Consider the following 20,878-nt stretch of genomic DNA (forward strand, 5'->3'; position numbering starts at 1 on the left):
ATCACCAGTCGCGCGCACTTGTATCGTCTTTGTGGCTCATGGACTTGTCAAATCTGATCATCTGCGCAGCGTGGCTACATTATAAACGGACTGGAACGTAACCAGTCGCTTTGGGGGAGTTTTTTCTAAATCCTCCCAACGAACTGGGCAGCAGACTGCAGAAATCTTAGAACATTCTGCCAACTTTCGACTCGAGTCAGAGGGATAAACCCAAACTAATAATGGCATACTGACGATAACTGTAAATAATTATTCAGGTCAAAAACGTCGTTTAATGTAAGTTTCTATATTCTAACTTTATTCTCTAGCCTACTTTTTGTATTTCAATTTGATGGCGACTCACTGCATTGACAAATGTAATCCCTGCACATTATACCATTGAAACTGTGGCGCTTTATATTTACTATTGAGATGTGTTTTTACTGCCATTTAAAATAGACAAAAATGTTAATGATATTGTTCTCTGCTCAGTGTAGGCCTGAATGGTTATGGCTAAAGATTGCCAACACATTAGAAGTTGTATCCCACCTGTTAAGCAAATGGGGTCTTCTTTTCTGGTCTTTATTTGATTATGATTTACTCTCCAGTCAGAATACATGTATACAATACAGGAATACAGTACCAGTCAAAAGTTCGGACACACCTACTCATTCAAAGGTTTTTCTTTATTTTATTTATTGTAGAATAATAGTGGAGACATCAAAACTATGAAATAACCTATATGGAATCACGTAGTAACCAAATCATGTAGTAAACAAATCAAAATATATTTTATATTTGAGATTCTTCAAAGTAGCCACCCTTTGCCTAGATGACAGCTTTGCATACGCTTGGCATTCTCTCAACCAGCTTCAATTAACAGGTGTGCCTTGTTAAAAGTTAATAGTTAATTTGTGGAATTTCTTGACCAAGTCCATATTATGGCAAGAACAGCTGAAATAAGCAAAGAGAAACGACAGTCCATCATTACTTTGACTGACCTTCACGTGTTAATCTGGAAAATGTAAAATACTTTGAAAGTTTCTTCAAGTGCAGTTGCAAAAACCATTAAGCGCTATGATGAAACTGGCTCTCATGAGGACCGCCACAGGAAAGGAAGACCCAGAGTTACCTCTGCCGCAGAGGATAAGTTCATTAGAGTTACCAGCCACAGATTGCAGCCCAAACAAATGCTTCACAGAGTTCAAGTAACAGACACATCTCAACATCAACTGTTCAGAGGAGACTGCGTGAATCAGGCTTTCATGGTCAAATTGCTGCAAAGAAACCACATCTAAAGGACACCAATAAGAAGAGACTTGCTTGGGCCAAGAAACAAAAGCAATGGACAATAGACTGTTGGAAATCTGTCCTTCGGTCTGATGAGTCCTTTTTTGAGATTTTTGGTTCCAACCGCCGTGTCTTTGTGAGACGCAGAGGAGGTGAACGGATGATCTCCTCGTGTGGTTCCCAACATGAAGCATGGAGGAGGTGTGATGGTGCTTGCTGGTGACAGTCAGTGATTTATTTAGAATTCAAGGCACACTTAACTAGCTTGGCTACCACAGCATTCTGCAGCGATACGCCATCCCATCTGGTTTGCACTTAGTAGGACTATCATTTGTTTTTCAACAGGACAATGACTCAAAACAGGCTGTGTAAGGGCTATTTGACCAAGAAGGAGAGTGATGGATTTGTTGAACACTTTTTGGGTTACTACATGGTTCCATATATTATTTAATAGTTTTGATGTCTTCACTATTATTTTACAACATTCAATTCTCTCTGGTGGACATTCCTGCAGTCAGCAGGCCAATTGCACACTCCCTCAAAACGTGAGACATCTTTGGAATTGTGTTGTGTGACACAACTGCACATTTTAGAGAGTGGCCTTTTACTTTCCCCAGCACAAGGGGCACCTGTGTAATGATTATGCTATTTAATCAGCTTCTTGATATGCCACACCTGTCATATGGATTGATTATCTTGGCAAAGGAGAAATGCTCACTAACAGGGTTGTATATTAATTTGTACACAAAATGAGAGAAATAACATTTCTGGGATCATTTTTGCAGCTCATGAAACACGGGACCAACATTTCACGTTGCTTTTTTATTTTTTTGTTCAGTGTAAGTTGCATGGACTCACTATGTGCAATAGTGTTTAACATGATTTTTCAATGACTACCTCATCTCTGTACCCCACACAGAATTATCTTTAAGGTATCTCAGTCGAGAAGTGAATTTCAAGCACAGATTCAACCAATAAGACAAGAGAGGCTTTCCATTGTCTCGCAAAAGCCACCTATTGGTAAAAAAAAATGCACATTGAATATCTCTTTGAGCATAGTGAAGTTATTACACTTTTGGAGGTGTATCAATTCATCCAGTCACTACAACGATACAGGCGTCCTTCCTAGCTCAGTTGCCGGAGAGGAAGAAAACCGCTTAGGGATTTCACCATGAGGCCAATGGTGACGTTACAACAGAGTTTAATGCCTGTGATAATTTTCTCCTAAGGATGGATCAACAACATTGTAGTTACTTCACTATAATAACCTTAGAGTGAAAAGAAGGAAGCATGTACAGAATAAAAATATTCCAAAACATGCATGCTGGTTGCAACAAGGCACTAAAGTAATACCGCAAAAAATGTGGCAAAGCAAATTCACTTTTGTCCTGAATACAAAGTGTTGTTTGGGATAAATCCAATACAACATGAGTACCAATCTCCATATTTTCAAACATTGTGGTGGCTGCATCATGTTATGCGTATGCTTGTAATTGTTAATAGACTGGGGAGTTTTTCCGGGATAAAGAAATGAATTAAATAGAGCTAAGCACATGCAAAATCCTGGAGAAAAACCTGGTTCAATCTGCTTTCTACCAGACACTGGAAGATGAATTCCCCTTTCAGTAGGACAATATCCTAAAAGACATGGCCAAATCTACACTGGAGTTGTTTACCAAGAAGACAGTTAATGTCCCTGAGTGGCCTACTGACTTATAGGGTTGACTTAAATCTACTTGAAAATCTTTGGCAAGACCTGAAAATGGTTGTCGGGCAATGATAAACAACCAATTTGACAGAGCTTAAAGACTTTTGAAAAAAATAGTGGGAAAACGTTGCACAATTCCGTTGTGGAAATCTCTTAGACGTTCCCAGAAAAACTCAGCAGTAATCGCTGCCGAAAGGTGCTTCTACAAAGTATTGACTCAGGGTTGTGAATACATACACAACCAGGATCGTGGTGTTTCCCTGTGTGGGGGTGAGATCGGTAAGAAAATCCACCAATAGGTGCGACCAAGGCCGCTGTGGAACGGGTAAGGGGTGTAGTTTCCCTCTGGGCAGATGCCTAGGAGCCTTACACTGAGCTCACACCGAGCAGGAGGAAACAAACTCTCACGTCCTTGGCCAAGGTAGGCCACCATTACTTCCCAACCAAACAGCGCACCATCCGACCGATCCCAGGATGAACAGAGGAGGGTGACGCGTGGGCCCAATAGATCAACCAGTCACGGACAACAGACGGAACATGAATTTTTTTAAGTCATGCATTTCAATTAGCCATTTACAATGAGCTCCAAAAGTATTGGGACAGTGACCATTTTTTGCCCAGCGGGACACTGGAGGGGAGCAGGCTCTGCACGTAACGCCTGCTCAATGTCCCCATCCAGCTTCCACACCACCACGAAGGAGGCCGGGAGTATGGGAGTGGGATCCATGGGCCGCTCCTCTGTGTCATACAGTCGGGACAGTGCGTCTGCCTTCATGTTCTGGGAGCCTGGTCTGTAGGAAAGGGAAAAAACAAAACAAGTGAAAAACATGGGCCCACCAATTTGCCTGGCAAGGGTTCAGTGTCTTCGCTGCCTGGATGTACTCCAGATTGCGGTGGTCAGTCCAGATGAGAAAAGGGTGTTTAGCCCCCTCAAGCCAATGTCTCTACGTCTTCAGAGCCTTGACAACAACCAACAGCTCCCGGTCCCCCACGTCATAGTTTTGCTCCGCCGGGCTGAGCTTCTTCGAGAAGAAGGCACAGGGGCGGAGCTTCGGTGGCGTACCTGAGCGCTGAGAGAGCACGGCTCATATCCCAGCCTCGGACGCATCCACCTCCACTATGAACGCCAAAGAGGGATCCGGATGGGCCAGCACGGGAGCCGAGGTAAACAGAGCCCTCAGGTGACCAAAAGCCCTGTCAGCCTCAGCCAACCACTGCAAAAGTACCAGGCCCCCCTTCAGCAGTGAGGTAATGGGAGCCGCTACCTGACTAAAACCCCGGATAAACCTCCAGTAGTAATTGGCAAACCCTAGGAACCGCTACACTTCCTTTACCGTGGTGGGAGTCGGCCAATTACGCACGGCTGAAATGCGGTCACTCTCCAACTCCACACCCGAGGTGGAAATGCGGTACCCTAGGAAGGAGACAGACTGCTGGAAGAACAGGCATTTCTCAGCCTTGACGTACAGGTCATGCTCCAACAGTCGACCAAGCACCCTGCGCACCAGGGACACATGATCGGAGCGTGTAGCGGAGTATATCAGAACTTCATCAATATACACCACTACACCCTGCCTGTGCAGGTCCCTGAAAATCTCGTCTACAATGGCTTGGAAGACTGATGGAGCATTCATCAACCCGTACGGCATGACGAGGTACTCATAATGCCCTGAGGTTGTACTGAACGCTGTCTTCCACTCGTCTTCCTCCCGGTTGTAAGCGCTCCTGAGATTTAGTTTGGTGAATAAGTGCGCCCCGTGCATTTACTCAATCGCTGTGGCGATGAGAGGTAGCGGGTAACTGTACATCACCGTGATCTGGTTTAGACCTTGATAGTCAATACACGGGCGCAGACCTCCCTCCTTCTTCACAAAAAAGAAACTTGAGGAGGCGGGTGAAATGGAGGACCGAATGTACCCTTGATGCATGGATTCGGAGACATGTTTCCATAGCTGCCGTCTCCGCCTATGACAGGGGATACACGTGACTCCTGGGAAGTGCAGCGTCTACCAGGAGATTTATCGCACAATCGCCCCGTCGATGGGGTGGTAATTGAGTCGCCTTCATTTTGGAGAAGGCAAGAGCCAAATCGACATATTCAGGGGGAATGCACACGGTGGAGACCTGGTCTAGACTTTCCACCGTAGTAGCACCAATGGAAACCCCTAAACACCTCCCCGAGCACTCTTGCGACCACCCTATGAGAGCCCTCCATTGCCAAGAAACAGTGGGGTCATGACAAGCTAACCAGGGTAGGCCTAGCACCACGGGAAATGCAGGAGAGTCAATGAGGAAGAGACTGATTCTCTCCTTGTAACCCCCCGATGCGTCACCATAACCAGAGGAGCGGTGGCCTCCCTAATCAACCCTGACCCTAATAGTCGACTGTCTAAGGCGTGAACGGGGAAGGGCACAGCCACAGGAACAATGGGGATCCCTAAATTAAGGGAGAAGGATCTGTCTATAAAATTCCCAGCCGCGCCTGAATCGATGAGTGCCTTATGCTGGGAATGCGGGGAAAACTCAGGAAAAGTAACATACAAAAACATGTTTGCAACAGAGGGCTATGGGTGAGAATGATACCGGCTCACCTGGGATGACGCCAGCGTGCCCTGCCTGCTGCCTCGATCCCCAGAGGAACCAACCTGGCACTGACCGGCAGTGTGACCTCTGTGGCCACAGATGCTGCACGAGACGGAACCTCCTCCAATCTCCCTACGCACAGCACCTCCCAGCTCCATGGGCACCGGAGCGGCGGTGCTGGGGGATGGAACCGACAGAAGCCGATCTGGACGACCGTGGGTAGCCAGCAGGTTATCCAGCCGAATGGACAGGTTCACCAGCTGGTCAAATGTGAGGGTGGTGTCCCTGCAGGCCAACTCCCGACGGACGTCCTCGCGCAAACTGCAGCTATAGTGGTCGATTAGGGACCTATCGTTCCATCCCGCGCCGGCGGCCAGGGTCCGAAAATCCATGGCGAACTCCTGGGCGCTCCTCGTCCCCTGCCTCAGATAGAAGAGACGATCCTCAAAATGATCCAGCTTCGCATCTCCTTCTCCCCACACCAAGGCTTTCCCAGAGAGGCACGAGACGAAAGCGAACACCTTCTCACAGCCTGAAAGAGCCGGGTGGACGGTTGCCAGGAAGAGGTCGAGCTGCAAAAGGAAACCCTGGCAGAGTGCAGCCGTCCCGTTGTTCTCCCGGGGAAGGGCGAGACGAATCCCACTGGGACCGGGTGAAGGGGGGAGAGGAGTGGAGATCCCGGTTGTGCTGGTCGAGGAGCTGGAGGAACTCCCTGTCTCTCCCAGCGGTTCATGGTTTGAACAACACGATCCATGGCGGCGCCGAGATGGTGGAGCATCGCCGCAATCTCCTGGACGCGCTCCTCCCCCCCTATTCCAGGGCACCTGCTCCTGCTGACTCCCATATGTTTTGGTTTGGGATTCTGTAGCGGGGTGCGTAATTGGCGGCAGAGAAGTCAGGCGCAAGAGAGCAGAACTGGGTAATAACCGGAGATTTATTAAGCAAAACCAACGCTATCCAGAACAACAAGATAAATGGGCACAAGAATAACCCGCCGTGCGCTCACGGGGAACGTTCACAAGCACTACAATAAACAATCCCACGCAAAAACATGGGGGGAACAGAGGGTTAAATACACAACAAGTAAATGAGGGAATTGAAACCAGGTGTGAAAAAACAGATGTAAAATTCAAAGTGGATCCACGATGGCTAGAAGACCGGTGATGCCGAGCGCCGCCTGAACAAGGAGAGGACCCGAATTCGGCAGAAGTTGTGACATAATTTGAGTCAATTGGAGGTGTACTTGTGGATGTATTTCAAGGCCTACTTTCAAACTCAGTGCCTCTTTGCTTGACATCATGGGAAAATCTAAATAAATCAGCCAAGACCTAAAAAAAAAAAATTGTAGACCTCCACAAGTCTGGTTCATCCTTGGGAGCAATTTCCAAACGCCTGAAGGTACCATGTTCATCTGTATAAACAATAGTACGCAAGTACAAACACCATGAGACCACGCAGCCGTAATACCGCTCAGGAAGGAGACACATTCTGTCTCTTACAGATAAACGTACTTTGGTGCGAAAAGTGCAAATCAATCCCAGAACAACAGCAAAGGACCTTGTGAAGATGCTGGAGAAAACAGGTACAAAAGTATCTATATTCACAGTAAAACTAGTCCTATATCAACATAACCTGAAAGGCCATTCAGCAAGGAAGCCACTGCTCCAAAACCTCCATAAAAAAGCCAGACTACGGTTTGCAACTGCACATGGGGACGAAGATCGTACTTTTTGTAGAAATGTCCTCTGGTCTGATGAAACAAAAATAGAACTGTTTGGCCATAATGACCATCGTTACATTTGGAAGAAAAAGGGGAGGCTTGCAAGCCGAAGAACACCATCCCAACGGTAAAATCTAAGTCAACCTAAAATATATATATTATATATAACCAATGCATGAGCAAACATTTTTCTTGTGACAACTAGTTTCAAGATCCTCTTACTTTATAATCAAAAAGACAAATCATACACTGTTAAAAATAAAGTTATCAATAAGAATCCAACAACAGATGACCAGTTGACTGGTTTATTTTGTTTATTAATGTCTTTTGATTGAAACACCATCCATACAAAAGTAACACCCAATAAGGAAAAAATGTCAACAAATGTTGGCCTTGAACTACTACATCCAAAACACATATAAGGCATTTGAATGAATGATAGAATGTTTAACACAGGGAAAATTAATAGCTTACAACAATGGTCAATTTCATGTCAAATACTTAAATGGTTTACGATCATGTAATATTTACATAATATACAATGCTGTGGTTTTAGATTTGGAAAGGTTTCAAATGTTTAGAAGAGCTACATGGATCATACATGGCTAAAAGTACCCCACGTCATTATTAAAGTCTAAGTGATAATATGTTTAGAAGGTTAGGCAGAGTAATGGATTAGCAAGCAGAAAAAAAAAGAGAAACTGGTCAATATGGATTCCTAAAACTGTCAATGACAGCCCATTCCACTTCTTCAGAGTCAGGAATTTATTCCATTGTAAAAAGCTTACATTTCATTTTGTGTAATGTGAACTGAAACTTTTATAATTGCATTCAGGGCACATAAGACATTTAAACAACTATATACAATTGAACATGGAGGTTATTACAAATTAGTGCTCTATGGAAAGGTAATAGTATCAATGAACTGCAGTTCTGACCAGATATAAAATGTTAAAATAGGAGGAAATCTGTAAATATAATCTAAACCTTTTCACGAACCAGGTTGTAGGCCAAACATTTGAGAAGACATGGGGTAAAAACACAGTTAAGCATCTTGTGAGCCAATCAAAAACTTTAAACAATTAAGATGGAAGTGTGAACACAAAATTGCTTGTTGACTGCAAACAGCACCAGAAAAAAAAAGAAATTCTATGACATTACTGAGTTCATTGGATAATTGAACACAATCAGTGAGGCAGGAGGTCTTTTCTATGTCCATTGTCAAGCTTGTCTTTTTACATTTAGTTAAGTGGGAGGTTTTTGATGGTGAGAAAATACTTATGGTCCAGCAGCATGAGACATTTGATGTTCCTCTAGAAGATGTGGGAAAGCAAACGCTTTGTCACACTCTGTGCATTCATATACAACTTGCCCAACATGACTTTCTTGATGCTGCCTGAGAAGAGACAGTCGACTGAATGATTTGTAGCACATGTCACAACGGTGGTCTCCTCCAGATTCCTGTTCGGTGTGCACTTTCATATGCAATGACAGGTCGTGTGCCGAGGTTAATGTTTTGGGGCAAACTGAGCACTTGTACTGGCTCTCACTGTCTGTGGCTTTGTATGTCGGGTCGGCTCGTTCAGTGCCAAACTTATGTTGTCTTCGCTCATGGTCTCTGAGATATCTCTTCAGAGCAAAGGTCTTTCCACAAGACTGGCACTTGAATGGCCGTTCATTGTGATGCTCTTTGTTTAGATGCTGCTGGAGACTACCGCGAGAAGAGAATCGCATTAAGCAGACAGTACAATTAAAGAAGTCCTCCCCAACATCCAGCTCCTCCTCCATTGACTGTCTATTAGACAGATGTGGGCGTTCATGGTCTATAACAGCATGTTGCCGACGTGCACAGTGGTGCTGGGGGAAATCACTGCCCAAGAAGCTCTGACCACACTCAGTGCACTCGTATTGTGTTGCAGCAGTCAGATGGCTCCGCTCATGTTCAGCAAGCTTGCTTTTGTTGGGAAATGTCAACTTGCAAACACTGCAAGCAAACGTGTTCTCTGAGTGAATTGAAAGGTGACTTGCCAATTCTATGGCATGAGCAAACCTGTGAGGGCAAATTGGGCATTTGTAAATTGTTCTCTTCTCTGAAACAGTTTCCCAAGCATTTGTCACTGAGCCTCCTTTCAGAGCGTCTGCTGCAGCCTCATCGTCACCGTGTTTATTTAAATGACTGACAAAATTGTGACGGTAGTTGAAACTCATGTGGCACTGATTGCACCGATACACGTATGATTGTGGTATTTGGTAGTGACTGAGCTCATGCTTATTTAAGTGAGACGCTTGCAAGAAATGCTTATTACATTCATGGCATGAATAAGGTCGTTCTCTGGCAGCCATGCACCCATGCTCAGACAGTTGTTCTGGTTCTTTGAAACGTTCATTACAAACCCCACAACGATATTGAAGGTGTTTCATTGTAGAGGAAGAGGCAGTAGGAGAGGGGGATGCAGTCCTCTCTGGTGGAATATCCTCTGTCTCAGTGTGGATTTTCCGGTGCTCTGCTCGACTCATCTTGCAGGAGAATGTGCGATCACATATATCACAAGGGAAATTGTCATCGCGGTGGGTGCCCATGTGCTCTGCCAGCTGCGAGGGCCCTGTGAAGCTGAGCGGGCACTTGGAGCAACGGTGTTGACGGCTCTTTCCATGAGTATGCTTGTGTTTGCGTAAGGCAAAGAGTGAAACAAAGCCTCTGCCACATATTTGACACTGATACTCAGACTTGTGGCTCCGAAGGTGCTGTTGCAGTTGCCCTGCCTGGAAAAAACATTTGCCACATTCTGCACACTCATGAGGTTTTTCACCGAGGTGACAGCGTTGGTGATCCTCAAGGCTTTCTGATGTGGTGAACGTTTTCCCACAGACATGGCAGGGGAAGTAGTCTGCAGAGTCAGAGTCATTGTCCTCATTAGCATTTTCATCTTCATCATTACTTGCATTACTTCCTCCATCCACATCAACGTCCATGTCAAATTTCTCTTGCACTGCAGTCTCCTTTTCCTTCACGTAGAAAACAACATCCATGTTCTTCTGGGTTTGATGCTTCATCCTAATATGTTTAACAAGTGAACTTCTGATTGAATAGTTCTTGTTACAGACATGGCATGTATGAATTAGTTCTTTTGAATGAGCTTGGCTTTGATGGTTTTCTAAAGATTGACTGGTCCAAAACCTTTGTTGACACTCTTTGCAGACAAATGGTCTATTTGAGTCATGACAAGTTCTATGGATGTCAAGGTCAGAAGGACAGGGAAAAGTCTGTGGACATTGTGGGCAAGAAAATATCTTCTCATTCCAGTGGCCTCTCATATGCCTTGCTAGGTCTGAAGGATTAGCAAACGTCTTACCACAAGGCTGGCAAAATTTCTTTTTTCTTTCTAGCTCCTCACGCCCATGGTCCTCTAAATGGCTGATGAGCAGAAGCCCATCTGTGAAACTTCTATCGCACTCTGAGCACTGGTACTTGTTGCCTGGGACTTGTTGACCACTATGTCTTCTATCATGGGAAGATTGTCCTTTGCCTTGATTTCCAGAGGAATTCTGCAGTGTTAAATCCTTCAAGTCATCTTTGCAGGAGAAATTAGTCTGCAAAACCCCAGTGCCTGTTGTTTTGTAACCTTGGTTGAAGACTAGAACAGTCTCTTTAAGAGTAGGATCCAGCTCTGAAGTAATTACAGAGTCCGTGTTAACTTCTTCCTTTGTGACCTTTACAAGTCTACATTTCCTTACATGTTTCCGACATAAATTGTTGTTCCAAAAGCCTTTATTGCATTTCTTGCAGTTGAATGGGTACTCTCCTAAATGTGTACGCATGTGTCTGGAAAATCCACCCTTATTTCCAAAATGCAAGTTGCACTGTGGACATTTAATGGGTTTGTTCATATCGTTTGGATCACTGTCTTGATCAAACATGAGATTGTTATCACTATTCTGCCAAGTGTCACCATATCCTTCATCCATAGGCTCCTCTTTTATGTTCACCATGCTAGACAACTGCTCCTGTAGAGGTGAAGCCTGATTTGTTGGAGTGTCTCTATGCGTGTTGAGAAAGTGTTGCTGGAGCTGTGAGAACAGCAGGAAGCGGGCACTGCAATTAGCACAGGAGAACCCTTTTGGGGGACTGCGAGTAGTGGACTCAGTTCGACTACGGGCAGGTGATTTACACTTGACAACACATGTCAGTTGATGGTTCTCGAGTTCGTCTTGCGAAAATACATCGCCACATCTGTCACAAAGCACTCTGTCAAGAGGTTCCCCTTTGCACCTGTTCAAATGGCGCTGCAGGTAGTCCCTACGGATAAATCTTTCACCACAATTAGAACATCCAAAAGGTTTCTCCCCTGTATGCAAGCGGGTGTGCACCCTCAATTGCTCACCACTTTTGAAAAGGCGAGGGCAAAAGGTACATTTGAATTTGCGTTTGTCTTTATATTGCAGCTGGATCCTCTGTAGAAGTCGGTTTGTCTCTCTAGATGGTGGGCTTGTAACATTTAGCTTTTCTGAAAGCTTTGTTTTTGCGTAAAATCTTTGACATGCACCAATGTTTATTTGTCTCTTAAGGGATTTTTCATGAGTAAATGAACTGACGGTTCTTATAGCATGTGACATGGCAATATGTCGGGACATAATGCTGTGAGAGGGGAAGATCTTTGAACATATGCTGCAGTCAAACCCTTGTTGCTTTCCTGAATCGGTAATGTTCAGGTTATTTTGCCAGCCCCTTCCAACATCTGCCAGACTAATTTTGGCAATGCGAACTTCTAAACGTTGTCTTTTCCCTTTGCAGCGACTCTGGTGCAGTTTTAGATGATCATGTCTGGAGAAACAGCTGTCACAGGCCTTACAGCGATATGGCTTTACCTCTGTGTGCGTTAGGATGTGCCGCCTTAAGTTTCGGGATTTCATGAAGATTTTTGTGCAGATATTGCACTTATATTCACCAAGGCTGGCGCTTGGTGGCTTTTGTCTATTAACACCATCACAGAAAGCTTCATGCTGTAAGCATCGTGATTGGATTCCATAGCTGTGACCACAGTGCATGCATGGATATGATTTTTCTCCAGTGTGTGACCCAATATGTCTCAGGAGAAAACTTCTGTACTTGAACTTGCTTGGACAGTGGGGGCATTTGTGCTGCAACTTGTCCCTGCTACTGGTCCTAATTTCTATGGTGTTTTTTTGCAAGGGCTTGGCAGAGTTGCAAGTCTTCTCATGGAAATTCCGATTATCACTCCTTGTAAAGTACTTGCCACAATTCCTGCAAGGATGGATGTTTGAGTTCCCAGAATTGCTGGTGTTTTTTTGCAAGGGCTTTACAGAGTTGCAAATCCTCTCATGGACATCTCGATTATAATCTCTTGAAAACTTCCTCCCACAATTCCTACAAGGATGCCAGACAGTGCTCACTGGCTCTATAGATTTTATGTTTGAGCCATTGCAAAGTCTTTCATGTAACTTGCGCCTTTGTCTGTAACATTTACCACATTTTGGACAGGGGGTTACTGTATTTTGCATGTGGCCATTGTGGTGCAGTAATAAACGGGGCAATTTTTCAAATTCCCGAGGACAGTATGAACATTTGTATACTTTCCTTATTCTTGTCACCAAAGATTTTGATGAGACATTTTCACTTTCTTTGATAGTGGGCAGTTCTTGTTTGCTTTGTGGACCTGGACACTTTTCTTGGTGCAACTGGAGATATTCTTTTCGACGAAAAGATTCTCCACAACTCTGACAAGAAAATGGTTTCTCCCCTGTATGAATGCGTATATGACGCACCAAAGATGTGCGGGAAGAGAAGAGGCGTTTACAAAACGGACACTGACTTGAAGAGGACTCCGATACATGGTTTAGGCAGTGACTACTCAGTTCTGTGCCACTGTGAAAGACCTCTGGGCATATGGGGCACCCCAACTTTTCTCCCTCTTCCTGCTCTTTGACTGGTGGCAAGGACCCAAGCGGCTCAAGTTTTGAGGGGTGCCTCTGTTTTTTCTCTTTGAGTGGCTGCTCTTGCTGAAGTTTGTGATGTGATGCCATATGTCGAAGAAGATACACTGGGTACTGGAACTGCGATGGGCAGTCTGGGCACTGAAGCATGCCCTTTTTGATGTGAGATTGCCTGTGTTGAATCAAGTCCCCAATGGTAGGAAGTATCTTCTTGCAAACAGTACACTGTATCCTTCGCTGGTGCACTTTTTTGTGAGCAACAAGATGGATTTCTTTCCCAAAACGTTTTCCACATTCCAGGCAGCGATATGGTTTGTCACCCATGTGCATACTACAGATGTGTTTCTTTAGGGAATATGAAGTGTTGAACCATTTTCCACAGAAGAGACAGGAAAAGGGCTGGCTGCTGGCTTCACTGGAGAGTGGACCGTCTTTGGGCTCCACAATACTAGCCTTGGACTTGTTAGAAATTGGAATTATGTTTGAATACCTGAACTTGATCTTTTTTCCAGTGTTTTCAAACAACTTATGTTTCCTCATGTGTCTGTACTTCCCAGAAGAATGAGCAAAAATGGCCGGACAGTAGTTGCATTTGAGACCCGGCTCATTTTGATTCAGTGCTGTTTTCAGTGGCGGCTTTTGTGTTTCTTTCTGGGCCATGTTTTCCTGGCGTTCAGCTTTGGTCCTTGAAGTCTCATTGTGTATATATTCCTTGAGGCACACCAGTCTTATGTGTCTATGTCGGTTAGAAGCATTAGTAAAGGTGGTGGTGCAGAAGGGGCATCGGAATTTCATGTCAACTTTCCCTGAGATTCCCTGTGTAAAGTCTTTAATGCACTGCTCACGCAAATGGCGGGACCGGTTGTAGGAATATTTGAAAAGGCGTGGGCAAAGAGGGCACTTGAATTTCTCATTCATCTCAGCTCCTTTGCATCTTTTCTTGTGCCTGCTAAAATTGCTTGAATAATTGAATGTCATCAGGCATTTCTGACACTTATATGACCTGTATGTGTTCTGACACTTAGGCCGAACCTTATATGACCTGGTTTTTGTATGGTGTACATTGTATCCATGCTTGTAGAGTTTTGCACTGCTTGCAAAGCTTTTCCCACAAAGACGACAAACATGCTCCTTGCAAATGTCCACTAGTTTCACAAAACAATCTGGAAGATTGGCATAGGGGCTGTTTGGTGGGAGGACATATGGATGTACAGTTCCCTTTTTGTAAATGCTGATACGTGGGGTTGTTTGAATCTGTTTAACAGGAACTTGTGAACTTCGACGCTGGCATTTCTTTTCACATAAATGTCTGTTCAGACTACGACGTTGTGAAAAGTTACAGCCACACCTATGACACTTATGTTCAGTTCTACCCGAGTGCCTCTGCACATGCTTGTTGTAATCACAGAGTCTGTAAAATGTATGTGTGCAGTATCTACATTTGTGAAAAGCATGCCCGGTTGATTTTCTCTTCTGGGGTTTCATATTAGAAGAGAGTTGTGCATTTTCATCAATAATACCACACTGATGTTTCTTGGCTAGTGAATCACATGTCATGTAAGTACCACAGGTCTGACAGAAATTTAATTTGTTCTCAGAGTGGTTACAATGGTGGTGCTCAATTAGATGGTCTATACTTTGTGTAGCCTGTTGGCATGCTGCACACTGATAAGCCCCACCTGTGTCATTTTTTAGTTCAGACTTCCTGAGCAGTACAATAGGGTGCATGCATTTCCTCATATGCAGTGAGGATTTCAACTGAGCTGCTTGGTCCTCAAAATCCCTCTCGTCTTCAATGTTATCAATAGTTGAATCTCCTCCCTCCTGGTTCAACTCAGTTGAATCAATAGACCCGGTCTCCCCCCTTTCCTGATTACCCTCGGTGTCACTCATACAATCTTCTCTTGACAATGGTTCACCGTAGCATTCACTTAGCACTGGGGGTTCTTGCTCATCATCTGCTGTGTATACTTTATGAAATGTCTTTCGTGTGTTTTCAAGACCAGCTCTCACAAGGTCTGGTGGCTTGATATGGCGCATTAGGTTCTGTTGGGATGCCTGGTCCTCTTCCAAACAAGATGATACATTTGACTCATCGATAGGTCTTAGCCACTTATTTTCAATACAGGACTTCTGTTCAATTCCAAAGTTGTTCAGACCTAAACAACGCTCCAAAAAATCAAAGCTACTGTGATCCTCTTTCCCTCCACTTCCACGAATGGAATCACTTGCACTTTCCTCATAGGTTGAGTTTGTACTTTGAGTGCCACTACCAACCATCTCCTGAAATCTAGTTTTCAGCGATTGATTTTCAGGGAATTCCAAACAAGACTCAAACGTTTGATTGCTACCCCCTAGGCCTAATCCACAAATGACAGAGGAACTTTTGCCATTTTCTTGACCAGCAACCTTTAAAGAGTCATTATCCTTTACTGAATCCTGATAGTCAAAGGCACAGGTATTATCATTCAGCTTGTGAGCAGATTCTTGAGCATTGGATGCATCGATACCCTGCGAGTCCATAGTTCCTTGGGATAATGAATGCTCTTCCTCTTTAAAGCTCTCGCTTACAATGGTTCCTTCATTTTGGCCCTCTAGGCTACTGACATTTGAGTACCGATCCTCTTCCTCCATGCATTCCTCTTCCGCATTCTGTGCTTCATCATCCAGTTCCTCTTTTCTCTCATTCACTGAGGCAGTCAAACTTTTTTCGCCACCTGAGGGAGAGTCTGTGTGTTGATCATCTTGCTCCATGCAAGTCTCATCTTTCTCATGTGCTTCTCCATCCAGATTATCCTTTTCTCCCTCGTCCTCTGAAACAGATAGGCTTTCTGGAGCACCGGAGGTCTCCGAGTATTTATTCTCTTGCATCATGAATGTCTTCTTTTCCTTCTCTGGTGGTTCATCTTGATCCTCCTCTACCTCACTCTCTGTTGTAGACATGCTTTCTGGGGAACCTGTGGTGGTCTTTGGGCTCTTCCATGCACATTCATTTTCCTTCTTGTCATCTGCAACCAGTGGAGAATCATTTGAACCATGTTTTAACATTTCACAAGAAGGCCCTTTCCTGTCAACATTGGACTCTGAGCAGCTACTAACATCTGAGTAGTCCTCTAGAATCGAAGGGTTCAATAAGTCACATTCTTGTTTAAGATCATGGGGGTTTAGGTTTGCACCTGAAGTTGAGAGGCAATTACTTGAACTGGCTGCTCTAGCTGAGGCAAAGAGGCTGTTGCTTGTGTGATTAAACTGACCTTCATGATGTACTGGTTGACCCTCATCTTGCCAAACGACGTCATCATAGTATTTCTGTTGTACAAAATCAGAACTAGTATTGGAATTTGAGAAAAAGTTTGAACTCAAGTTCAAGTCTGAGGAAATGTTTTCCGGTGAAACCACGGTGTTGGAAAGGTCATTATGTTCAATGAGACTTTCAAGGTGGTGCGCCAAACTATCTTCAGATTCCAAAGGCACATTCAAAGTCCTTGAATCCGACGACAATGGCGGAAGGTTCCGAAAACAAGTGTTAAATCCTTGAGCCATGCTCGACCTCCACAGGTGACCTGGGAACACTGTTTTCCAAAACCCAATCCTGAAAGAGAATACATATACATGAAAGATATGGAATATTGCACACACTGATACCACATACAGTTCATTAAAATACCTTGGTAGAAGTGGGTATTGGTGATCAAATGTTAGCTGTACAAGGAGAGTACACCATATCAAGATTAAGGCAAATGTCTACATTCGTTAGGCTAGATTTCTTGTCACGTTTGTCTCTGCATGCAAAACAATTGGACCAAATACTCACCACCTGCTTTAGCATGTGTGTATGGGGTCCAGGTTGATGTGGGAAAGGCTACATTTACCCACGAAGCTAGAAAATGAAACAGAAAAGGTCATCAAAATTGGTCTTCAAACTTTATGTTGATAGAAAGTAACACCAAGTCAGGACGTCATTACATTTAACCATTTCTGAATGGGCCAATGTCATTGGAACAGAGCTTGCAGAGGTTCATGAGTCGAAATACAAAAGGATTTCAAATTCACAAACTCCTCTGGCTCAGTATAGGCACTGTTTATTTTTCCACAGTTTGCAGACATTTTCCTTGTTGGAGGTAGGGTAGTCAATTTGGAAGCATTTGTGGAGCCCTGTACCCAAGCTGTACTTTGCCAGCCTGATTATGCATCCACCATAGTTGTTGGAACTGTGCTGGAAAGGACAATGTGAAAAGAAAATATCTAAGCCAGCAAAGTACAATCTTGGTTGGCACGGTAGAGAAAGGGGTATTAGGCTACACCGTCATAGTCTTTACTAGAGATATCTACCAGCTAAGAGCAGTAGTAAGATGGCAATGTCCAGAAACAACCCAAAAGCTACAGTTGCATTCGGAAAGTATTCAGACCTCTTCTCAGTTTCCACATTTTGTTACGTTACAGCCTTATTCTATCATGGATTAAATCACCCCCCCCCCCCCCCCCCCCTTAAATCTACACACAATACCCCATAATGACAAAACAAAAACAGGTTGTCATTTTTTAAATGTATAAAAAAATAAATACACTATTTACAGAACTATTCAGACCCTTTCCTATGAGACTCAAAATTGAGCTCAGGTGCATCCTGTTTCCATTGAATATCCTTGAGATGTTTCTACAACTTGGAGTGCACCTGTAGTAAATTCTATTAATTGGACATGATTTGGTAAGGCACACACCTGTCAATATTAGGTCCTACAGTTGACAGTGCATGTCAGAGCAAAACCAAGCCATGAGGTCAAAGGAATTGTCCATAGGGCTCCAAGACAGGATTGTATCGAGGCACAGCATTGAAGGGCCCCAAGAAAATAATTGAAGAATGGCGCTGGAAAAGGTGGCTGACGTTTTACGGTCCCCTAACCAAATTGTACTACTGTGTGGTTTCTTTTGCGTTATTTGTAACTTATTTTGTACAAAATGTTTCTGCCACTATCTCTAATGAACAAAAAGAGTTCCCAGATATCAGGACAGCGATTACTCAACCCATACTGGAAGAAGAGTTTCTCTTTAACCTCTCTTGGGTAGGGGGCAGTATTTTCACGTCCGGATGAAACGCGTGTCCAAAGTAAACTGCCTGTTACTCAAGCCCAGAAGCTAGGTTATGCATATAATTGGATAGAAAACACTCTAAAGTACCTAAAACGGTTAAAATGATGTCTGTGAGTATAACAGAACTGATATGTCAGGTGAAACCCCGAGGACAAACCATCCCCCAAATAAATGTTCAGCCTACCACTGTTTTCAATGGCGGTCACTTTTATTACAAGGCAAAATCCTCCCAGATTGTTGACATCTAGTGGAAGCCCTAGGAACTGCAGTCTTTAGAAAGAGTTTAATGCTGGGTTTTGGAAAAATTAGCCAGAAATTGTAGTTTTTCTAGGTGGCTCTCATTTTGGCAGTAGTGTTTCCAAACGCGTGGCATTCTTTGGTATTTTTCTCCAGTAAAGACTATAACAATTCTCTGTCTTAAATGTTGTTTATGTATGTATTAGGGTACCTAATATTTGATTATAAACGTTGTTTGACTTGTTTGGAAAAGTTTATTAGTAACGTTTGGGATTCATTTTGTATGCATTTTGAAGGAGGCAAACTGAGTGGATTATTGACTGAAGCGCACCAGCTAAACTGAGTTTTTATAGATATAAAGAAGGACATTATCGAACAAAAGGACCATTTGTGATGTATCTGGGACCTTTTGGAGTGCCAACAGAAGAAGATCAAAGGTAAGGCATTTATTATATCGCTATTTCTGACTTTCGTGGCGCACCTGCCTGGTTGAAATATATGTTTTTCATGCTTTTGTATGCGGGGACCGCTGTCCTCAAATAATCTCATGGTGTGCTTTTGCCGTAAAGCCTTTTTTGAAATCTGACACCGCGTATTGTAATGTATTATAATTGTGATTTTATGAAGGTTAAATATTTATAATTCTGGAGTTTGAATTTCGCGCTCTGCAATTTCACCGGATAAGAAGTTAGTTACCCTTCTCTAGGGTAGGGGGCAGCATTTGGATTTTTGGATGAAAAGCATGCCCAAGTTAAACTGCCTTCTACTCAGGCCCAGAAGATAGGATATGCATATAATTAGTAGATTTGGATAGAAAACACTAACGTTTCCAAAACTGTTAAAATAATGTCTGTGAGTATAACAGAACTGATTTGGCAGGCGAAAACCTGAGAAAAATCCATTCAGGAAGTAGGATTTTTTGTTATTGAAGTTTTCTATTCAATGACATTACAGTATCCATTGACTTAGGACTCAAATTGCAGTTCCTATGCTTTCCACTAGATGTCAATAGTCTTTAAAAATTGTTTCAGGCTTGAATTCTGAAAAATGAGCGAGTAAGAGCAGTCTGAATGCGTGCACCCTGCCGTGTCAGAGCTTTTTCATGCACGCGACCGAGAGAGTGCCTTTCTTGTTTACCTTTTATATTGACGACGTTATTGTCCGATTGAAATATTATCGATTATTTAGGCTAAAAACAACCTGAGGATTGAATATAAACATCGTTTGACATGTTTCTATGAACTTTACGGATACAATTTGGATTTGTCGTCTTCCTGTTGTGACTGCGTTTGAGCCTGTGGATTACTTTAGAAAACGAGAACAAAACAGACTTTATCAAACAAAAGGAACATTTATTGAATAAATAAATGTCTTCTGAGTGCAACCATATGAAGCTCAAAGGTAAGTGATTTAAATTTTCTCTATTTCTGACTTCTGTAACTTTTCTACTTGGCTGGTTACTGTTTGTAATGGTTGTCTTCTGGGCTATGTTCTCAAATAATTGTAAGGTATGCTTTCGCCGTAAAGCATTTTTGAAATCTGACACCGTGGTTGGATTCAAAAGAAGTTAATGTAAAATAGTTGTATCTTTTCAGATTTTTTATAATGAGTATTTCTGCATTTGAATTTGGCGCTCTGCAATCTCACTGGAAGTTGGCCAGGTGGGATGCTAGCGTCCCACATACCCTACAGGGGCTAACCAGTTGAACGTGAAGGATTTACTTCAGACGCCAGACAAGGCCCTTATCCCCGTCATTCGCAGGAGAAAGATATATCGGGGAAGCAGGTCTGGGTGCCTTGTAATGATCCGACGGCGACTGGGTAATCTGCCTTTACCTCCATTCCTATTAGCCAACATACAATCATTGGATAATAAAATAGACAAACTACGATCACGTATATCCTACCAACGGGACATTAACTGTTTCACCGACTCGTAGCTGAACAACGACATTAATAACATACAGCTGCCGGGTTTTACGCTTTTTCAGCAGGATAGAACAGCTGCCCCTGGAAAAACAAGGGGTGGCCGGCCGTCTGTGTGGATTTGTGAACAGCTGGTAGACGAATTCTAAGGAAGTCTCAAGGTTTTGATCGCGCAAAGTAGAGTATCTTATGATGAGCTGTAGACCACACTATTTACCAAGAGTTTTTAATCTATATTCTTTGTAGCTGTCCATTTACCACAACCCGATGCTGGGACTAGGACCGCACTAAATGAGCTGTACACCACCATAAGCAAACAGGAAAACACTCAGAGGCGTAAGTCCTAGTGGCTGGGGAATTTTCATGCAGGCAAACTCAAATCTGTTTTACCT

General features: G+C 43.5%; 1 protein-coding gene across 3 annotated transcripts in view; it reads right to left on the reverse strand.

Annotated features, from left to right (window-relative positions):
- Positions 1–7,576: 7,576 nt before the first annotated feature.
- Positions 7,577–20,878, reverse strand: part of LOC110538037 (uncharacterized) — a 40,808-nt gene continuing 27,506 nt past the window's right edge. For 2 of the 3 annotated variants that reach the window (XM_021624595.3, XM_090192863.1), the window contains exons 2-3: positions 17,047–17,112; positions 7,577–16,824 (exon numbers count right to left, since the gene is read on the reverse strand). In XM_021624595.3, the coding sequence (XP_021480270.3) occupies positions 8,559–16,775 (8,217 nt within the window). In that variant the 5' untranslated portion in view covers positions 16,776–16,824; positions 17,047–17,112 and the 3' untranslated portion in view covers positions 7,577–8,558. The remainder of the gene's footprint in view (positions 16,825–17,046; positions 17,113–20,878) is intronic. The other variant, XM_021624604.3, reaches the window with a different exon arrangement.

This window comes from Oncorhynchus mykiss, chromosome 2 (genome assembly GCF_057628025.1).
Source record: "Oncorhynchus mykiss isolate SJ-2025 chromosome 2, ASM5762802v1, whole genome shotgun sequence".
In the NCBI taxonomy this organism is placed as follows: domain Eukaryota; kingdom Metazoa; phylum Chordata; class Actinopteri; order Salmoniformes; family Salmonidae; genus Oncorhynchus; species Oncorhynchus mykiss.